Here is an 8354-nt window from a genome sequence, read left to right on the forward strand (position 1 = left end):
CAAAGTGCATTCTCAACCGTAGTGACGGTATACCGTCACAGGCTCCCTACATATAAGCCCTGGCCTTTAACTCTATTTAAGATCATCAGTTATCTCTCATGGTGCAGAGTTAAAGCTAAAAGGAAAGCTGAAGGACCCCCTCCATATTGAGTTTGAACTGCTCCCTTCAGCACGACGATACAGAGTACCTCTGGCAAACAAAAATATCTCTAAGCGATATTTTATAGTTAGTGCAATAAATTTTGATTCTATCGTGTGAGCCTGCTGTAGACGGGACAGAGAGACAGTATAGGATGGTAATGTAAATTAGGGGTACTTGTATGTTGCCTCCAACAATTAACTCTGCTAATATCAGTCTGCTCCTTAAACCAGACAAAGATCCCACACTCCGGTCCAGTTATTGCCTAATATCACTTATTATTTATTAACCTATCATAATCTGAAAACTACAGTTGTTTCTTTAGATGCATAGAAAGCATTTGACAGAGTAAATTGAAAATTTCTATTCGCTACTTATAAATTTGGATTTGGAAACTCTTTCATAGATTTAATTAAAATCTTATACAGTTCTTTAAGAGCGTCTGTCAGGACAAACGATCATACTTCTCCAAGCTTTAGTCCAGGACCAACCAGGCAGGGTTGCCCACTCTCTCCCTCGCTATTCGCCATTTTTATAGAACCACTAGCAGCTGCTATCAGAAAAAAACAATATTAAAGGAATTCAAACAGAAAATGTGCACCACAAGATAAGCCTTTATGCAGATGATGTATTACTCTTTTTCCTAAACTCACAAACTTCTCTTTCTGAGACAATCACACTTATAGATACATTCTCATCCATCTCAGACTACTCCATTACCTGGAGTAAATCCATAGTTTTACCTGTAATATGTGATTTCCAGACTATGTCTACCACACCGCTAAAGTCTGGGAATATTAAATATCTGGGTGTCAGTATTTCCTCGGCCGGTTGTCGGACTCCTCTGGAGACTAAAGTATAAAGTTAGTTTTCGGGATGTACAGTGTGGGTGCGGGGCAGGGCTGTGCTTCGGTTTATTCTGGGCTTGTGCCTGGAATTCTCGGCCCTTGACAGGTGGGTAGGTTGGTGGCTGGGCTAGCTGATTTTGCCTCGTTGCTGGTTCGGCTGGCGTTGCAAGCCAGCCTGGGGGCTTGCTGTGTATGGGGGATCCTGTCTAGCGTGGGCTTCTTCATTTTTCCGGTGGTTGGGGGGACCGCAGACTTTTACCCAGCTGTCCACGGGGTTTTATTGGTTTTATTGGTTTAGTGGCCTGCACGGCACGTTAGCTGCCGGGATGGACTTGCTGCTGGTGTTTTTCTCCACTGGCTTTTGGTGTCGTGTGCTGCCCCTTGCTCTCGTTTACTTGACCTTGTGCGTGGGAAACGCATGGAGGCTGCTGGGCATTGGTTGGCGCCATGCTCGCGCAGTGTGCGGGTTGGGCTCGTCACTTGTGTATTGATGTTGATGATTGCGTGCCGTTTTGGTTGTTCGCTCCGCGGCAGTGGGGTGCTGGGTGGGGGGGAACTCACAAACTTCTTGGATGGATGGTCGTTTTTTTGGGCGGCTCTTGGTTGGGTCGGGGTTTGTTCGCATCACGGTGCGTGATTTTGATTTTTTATTTTCTTATTTGTACTTTTTTTCTCCCACCCCTATTGGCTACTGGGGTTCTTGCCTGCCTGTTGCTGGGGTCGGTGCTGCATGGTTGTGGTGTCCCACTCTCACTAACAACTACGTTCTTTAACAGGCTTATGCGCACACACGTACACACACACACACACACACACACAGTTTCACACATAGACACAAACAAATTTAGGTTGTCCCTGGTAGAATTATTCTTGATGCTTTTCTTTCAGTTAAAGGACGAAGGAGTATATTAATACTCTCTTGTTAAAGTAAAATCTGTCTGGCACAATATGGTATTCAGCTCATCATACTCAAAAAAATAGGAACATGATGACACAATACTGCAAACTCCATAGAAGGGGGTTCCCACGATTATGTAAATAAAAATGGCTCACTCTAAGGTGATAAAAGCCTAATGGTTCATTATGTAATGTCTTTATACACCACTGAAAAAAGTGTGGATATTATATTGCATTTCTGTCAGTAGATCCTCAGAAATACTCACTGAACTTTTAAACACTTATCCAGTTAAATCAAAGAGAGTCAATGCAGAATTTCCACTCACCATTTATCTTCCTCATTAGGACGACAGATGAGGCCCAGGGAGTGCAGCGCTCCTCAATTACCCAATCAGCTAGAAGAGCCACTACCTGCTGGTCTATCTCTGCTCTCTTTTGTGGTGAGGTTTGGTATGCTTGTGGTCACAAGGGAGGATGATCACCGGTTTTGATCTGATGTCTGACAAGTGTGCATTTGCCAGGTAGCCCTTTTAAAGTACAACATATTGCTTTGTGTTCCGCCAGTAACGCAGCCAATTTTGCCTTCTTATGCAGTCCAGAAAATGTCTTTGTTCTAACACTTCCTGAAATTTCTCCTTTATGGAAGTATAGTCAGCTTGAACATGCACTGGCAGGCTACCCTACAAGAGAAAAGCAGCCTTGGTCAATCACCTTGGCAAAATCCTATTCAGTTCATTATCGTAGTCACCTCTAATGCCACCCACCAATGCCTTCACAGCTATTCATATTGCCTGGCTCACCAGGGAGAGCGTTGTTTTTCCTCTCATGCAAAGGGTGACAGCAGTCACATCGTCGTTGCTTTCAGGGGGTCCTCGTCCTACTTACACATTCAACCATTTGCTTTTATGTATTTATATTTTGTCTACCCTCTCTGACTACATGGGTGAGGAGAAACCACAGCATGACTTGTGCTAGCTGAACACTGTCCAAAGTTAAGCTATGCCGGTGTTAACAGTGGCTAATGTGAGCTAACTAAGTCAAATTCAACAACTCAATCTTTTGACGTCAAAGATCCACATCCCACCGCTGCCACCAATGGAACCTAAGGTTATCAGTTGTGCCTGAAGTTAGGTCATAATAAAAACACAGAGACTCCCTTGTCCATGTTACCAGAACAGATTTAATAATACAAACCCCTAAACTGTGTAGGTAATTAAAATAGGATAATCAGCTTTTTTGCCAGAAGGCAACTTAATAAAATAGCATACAATTACATAACATCCACTCTTTATCCAGGCATCAATTAATCAAATGAAATTTAGTAAAAGTGGTTCATTTGATAATGACATCAGTCTGCTACTGTGGGCGTCCAATGACTTGAAAGGTTTAAAAGAAGCAGGACCAGAGTTACAGTTCAGTTAGGTGGGATTCACAGTGTCATTCACACTGTCATGAATTCTGTTTGTAGTGTCTCTAACTGTTAAGTTGACTTAAATTAAGGAGTGGTAAGTTGGAGATGCTTTTCACAAACTATTTCTTCAACAAAGTGTAACAGTATTGTACTTGATTTCTTCCTGTGCAGTGTTATTGTGTTTTCAAAGAAAATGATGATCATGATAAACTCTACACAGGTTTCATATTTTGCACTCGATGCCTACTTTGACACCGGGCTTTTTAAATACTTATATTTCATTTTCATTTTGTCTTTATATATGTCAATTCTTTGTGTGAATCTTTTGCTCATTGTGGTTATCTGTATGAACAGAAGCTTACATGAACCTATGTACCTTTTTCTGTGCAGCCTGTTTGTAAATGAGCTGTATGGTAGTACAGGGTTGTTTCCATTCCTTCTGCTTCAGATTCTCTCTGACATTCACACTGTTTCTGCTCCCTTTTGTTTCCTGCAGATTTTATGTGTGTATTCTTATGGAAGTGTACAATTTACCAACTTAGCTGTCATTTCTTATGACAGATACCTTGCTATCTGCTGTCCTCTACAGTATCATGCACATATGACATCAAATAAGGTTACCATGCTTGTTGCTGTTATATGGTTACCTCCTTTTTTTGCTGTTTTTCTCACAATATGCCTGAGTGCTTCTTTACAGCTGTGTGGGAACATCATTAATCAAGTCTACTGTGACAACTACTCTATCATAAAACTGGCTTGCTATGACACCAGTGTGAATAATGTCTATGAACTCATTGCTTTTTCTCTCACAGTCTTTGCTCCGATGTCTGTAATATTTTACACGTACATGAGGATTCTTAAAGTTTGTTTTTCTGGTTCTAAACAGACCAGACAAAAAGCTGTCAGTACCTGCACTCCTCACCTTGCTTCTCTGCTTAACTTTGCTTTTGGCTCTTGCTTTCTAATATTGCAGAGCAGGTTTAACATGAACAGTGTGCCGAATATGATGCGAATATTTTTATCATTGTATTTTTTTACATGTCAACCGCTCTTCAACCCTTTAATGTACGGCCTCAATATGTCCAAAATACGCATTATATGTAAATGTCTGCTTTTAAGGTCTGTTGAGAAGTGCAGATCATCCCATAGATTTGTTCACAGTGAGTAAGAAGAGAAAACATTAAAATGTATGCCTTTGGCTCACTCGTGTCAACAGTAACAATTTCTTCAGTTAACGTATTTTATCAGAAGGTAAAATAAAAAGGAACTTTATCATGCAAGTTTTAAAAACAAAAAATAAAAGCGTTGTTTTTGGTCTATCTGATGACAAAAAATAGATTCATTATTTGCAGTCAATGAATGTTTTTTCTTTTTTCACTTTTACATTGTTGTATTTTAAGTTTCTATACTAAGCTGAGGCACATGATCTAAAAGCTTTAACCTTCAGCATTCACAGATAAATTTACTGGTTAATATTTTGAAAGTCATCTTGAATTTTCCATTGGGCACGAATTATGTAATAAACACTAATAAAGTGAATTTACTTGTTTATTTTATTTATTTAAAAGGGACTGCCATGTCAATGAACATATTTGCTCTTCAGCAATGTAAATATGCCAAAATTAGCCTGAAGGCTATTTTCCATCTGTTGTCCCCGGCAGGTCACAAGGTCACACACTGCTCTTGTCCTAAACTTTGAGTCTTGTTGGAATTATGTTTCTTCATTTGAGGCATGTTGGAGGAAGGGAGTGGGGGTGTTAGTGAAAGTAATATAGAAAAAGAAAGAAAGTAATATAGAAATGTAACAGTAACGTAAGTAGTTACTTTTACCAGTAATAAGTAAAGTAACATTATTACCTTTAAGGAGTAATAAGTAAATAGTAACTTATTACAATTTCTGAGTAACTTGCCCAAAACTGGTTATAAACTGGAACTTAATGGATTCATACATTTAGTTTTTGAATGTCTGTTGTCTGCAGAGACCCAAAAACCCTGGCAATTCACAACACTATTCCCTCGGGCAGAACAGACTCTAAGCGTCTTGCACACTGGACAAAAACCCCACTGACATCTGATCTGGCAGTGTTTGCCTCTCAGAACTATCTTCCCAACGGTTAAGAGCTTTGGACAGTCCGATATGCTGGATCACACTCACTCCAATTACCAGTCTTCAGACACTTCTGTAGGGTAACTAGCTGACAATTCAAAATGCACTGCATGTTGAGCCACGTAGTACGCATGGTCTTTCTTATTCCCAAGCTAATCAGCTGAATTCTGTGGCCTTGGCTTATAGACAACTTTAAAACAATAAGGCTGCAGACACAAGGCCCGTCTTTCTTTTTTTTGTCATTCAAGTGTTTTTTTTTTAATTGAATTTTCATTTTCATGTCCTTACAAATAAACAACAAAGAACAAACACAAAACACACAACGACACAGTTCTATACACTAAAAATTAAAATAAAATTGCTCATACCCGGTCATTATGCAGTGGAAGCAATGTTATCATGCGATCTGATAAATGACATGAAATTACTCTATATATGGTCTGTTTGTACCTGGACATTATTCATCTTAGCAATCAGTGATTCAAATGAAGCAGTCTCTGTCATGAGATTGATCCAGTCCTGAATCTGAGGCCTGTGGGGACTCTATCAGTTCCGCAGAATAAGTCTTGCAGCCAAAATAAAACCAGCAATCACAAGCCCTAACATTTTTTTTGTAAATCCAGGAGGCATGAGAGACTTATCTCCCAGCAGACACAGTTCAGGTGATGTAGGTACAGACAGTCCAGTCCACTTTTCTAAGGTTGTAATGACCTCAGTCCAAAAAGGAAACACCAAGGGACATTCCCAGGAAACATGGAGATAGGTACCAGTGTCACTACCACATTTCCAACTGTTATTGTTTAGCAGTAGACCCATTTTAAACATTTTTGATGGAGTATGATAGTACCGGTGTACAATCTTATAATGGATAAATTTACTTCTAGCGTCTCTAGTAGCCCAACTTGTGTCTGAAATGATATTACTCCATACATCTTCATTAAGGACAATATTTAGGTCCCTTTGCCATACCAATCTCAAACTGTCACAGAGTCCCTCCTGTTTGTGTAAAAGCTTTTTATAAAACACTGATGCCGAATGTGCATTACTAGGAGAGTTCAACACATTCATCACATTTTCTTTTCTTACCAATTTTAGACCAAAAGCAGAATTCACATTCCTTGGAGCACATTGCTTTCTTAGTCCATTTCTTGGCTTTTTACCATTCCACAAAAATGCTTTAATTAGTCCATCATATTGTTTCAACAAGACATTACTAATGGTTATCTGTATCATCAAGAGATATATAATTAAATTGTAGAGCAACAAGCATCTTAGTAGTTTTGATCTTTCCCCACAAAGTAAAATTAAGCACCTTCCACTTATCAAAGTTTACCTTCAGTTTTTTTGCAACAACGGGCCTATATTTATAGATAAAATGTTAATTAAATCAGAGCATAGCCTAATACCCAAGTATTTCATCCCAACAGGAACCCACCTAAACTGGAACGGAGAAACAAGAGCCTGGAAACACCCCTTTGACACTGGCATAGCTTCTGATTTTTGCCAATTTATCTTATAGCCTGAGATCTTTGAAAAAGTCTCTATTGTGGACAGAATTTTTGGAATCGAAGAGGAAGGATCCCTAATAAGAAGCAATATATCGTCAGCGTACATAAACATTTTGTGTTCTTCTGTTCCCTGAACATCTCCCCTGATATCTCTCTGTATTCTGACCGCAGCTGCCAAAGGCTCTAAGAATAGTGTAAAGAGGAGAGGACTGAGCAGATCCCCTTGTTTTGTCCCTCGTTTCAAACTAAAAAAAGGTGAGATCAAACAATTAGTTAATACAGCTGCCCTAGGGTCTGAATAAATTACATTAACTCATTTAGTCAAACCTTTGCCAAATCCAAATGCCTTTAAAGTAAATTGAAGGAAACTCCACTGCACTCTATCAAATGCCTTAAGTGCATCCAATGATAGAGCAGTTACAGGTGTGCTATTGTCTCTATTTAACCACATAAGGTGCAAAAGTCTCCTGACATTATCTGAGAATGTTCTTCCCTTAACAAACCCCACCTGGTCTGGATGTATCAAACATGGCAATACTCTTTCCAGTCTAAGGGCCAAAACTTTTGTTAATATCTTACAGTCTACATTAATTAAACTCACTGGCCTAAAACTGCTCGGGTCTGTTGGATCTTTATCTTTTTTAAAGATAAGTGAAATCAGCGCCTCGTTAAATGTTTCTGGCATTCTTCCAAATATAAATATTTCTTCATAAACCTTAGTAAATATGGGGGCTAATTTATCTACAAACCTCTTGTAGGGACTGGGGACTTTCCCACTTTCATTACTGATATAGCCTTCTTAACCTCCTCAACTGTTATGGGGCTATCTAAGCAGGTTCGCTGTTCACATTTTTTCATATCATATTCTAATTCTGACTTTTTTAATAAAAATTTAGGAAGACTTTGTTAACTCCTCCAGAACTTGTTTTAAGTGCACCATTCTCATCCTTAATAGCAGGTATTGTATAGTTAGCCTCTTTCTGTTTTAGCTGTCTTGTCAAAAGCTTTCCTGCTTTTTCTCCACTCTCATAAAAGTTACTCTTCATTCTAAATAGGGCATATTCTACTTTTTTGTTATATATCTCATTTATCTGAAACTTCCTATCACAGATCTGTGTTAATATTGCATCATTATAACCTGCAGAAAGTTTCTTTTCCAGTTCCCCTTCGAGGGAACTCGAACTGCGTCAGTTACGACACTATGGGAACGCCTCTAGGCGTAGCAGGTCTGAACGTGAATGAAATCACTCCAATCCTATTGGTTTGTTGCTAGAACGGTAAGGTGTGACGGAATAACCGGAGGAGTATAAATCACACCTGTACACACTCATCATTAGCTTAAACTATGAAGCAGGCGCTTCAGGTGGGGACAGATGTGCGGCGGGCCGACGCAGTGTCTCGTTCCGCTTCTCGGGGAACCAGGGTTACATACGTAACCCGAGAC

General features: G+C 39.5%; 1 protein-coding gene across 1 annotated transcript; it reads left to right on the forward strand.

Annotated features, from left to right (window-relative positions):
- The first annotated feature begins 3488 nt into the window (after nucleotides 1–3488).
- Nucleotides 3489–4463, forward strand: LOC123966870 (olfactory receptor 142-like). The gene has a single exon (XM_046042963.1). The coding sequence runs from the start codon at nucleotides 3489–3491 to the stop codon at nucleotides 4461–4463; it is 975 nt and encodes a 324-aa protein (XP_045898919.1).
- The last annotated feature ends 3891 nt before the right edge of the window (nucleotides 4464–8354 follow it).

Source organism: Micropterus dolomieu, unplaced genomic scaffold (assembly GCF_021292245.1).
Source record: "Micropterus dolomieu isolate WLL.071019.BEF.003 ecotype Adirondacks unplaced genomic scaffold, ASM2129224v1 contig_14466, whole genome shotgun sequence".
Classification (NCBI taxonomy): domain Eukaryota; kingdom Metazoa; phylum Chordata; class Actinopteri; order Centrarchiformes; family Centrarchidae; genus Micropterus; species Micropterus dolomieu.

Excerpts from the sequence above, each read along its gene's own strand:
- LOC123966870 (XM_046042963.1), top strand. The coding sequence starts at position 3,489 with ATGATGATCATGATAAACTCTACACAGGTTTCATATTTTGCACTCGAT.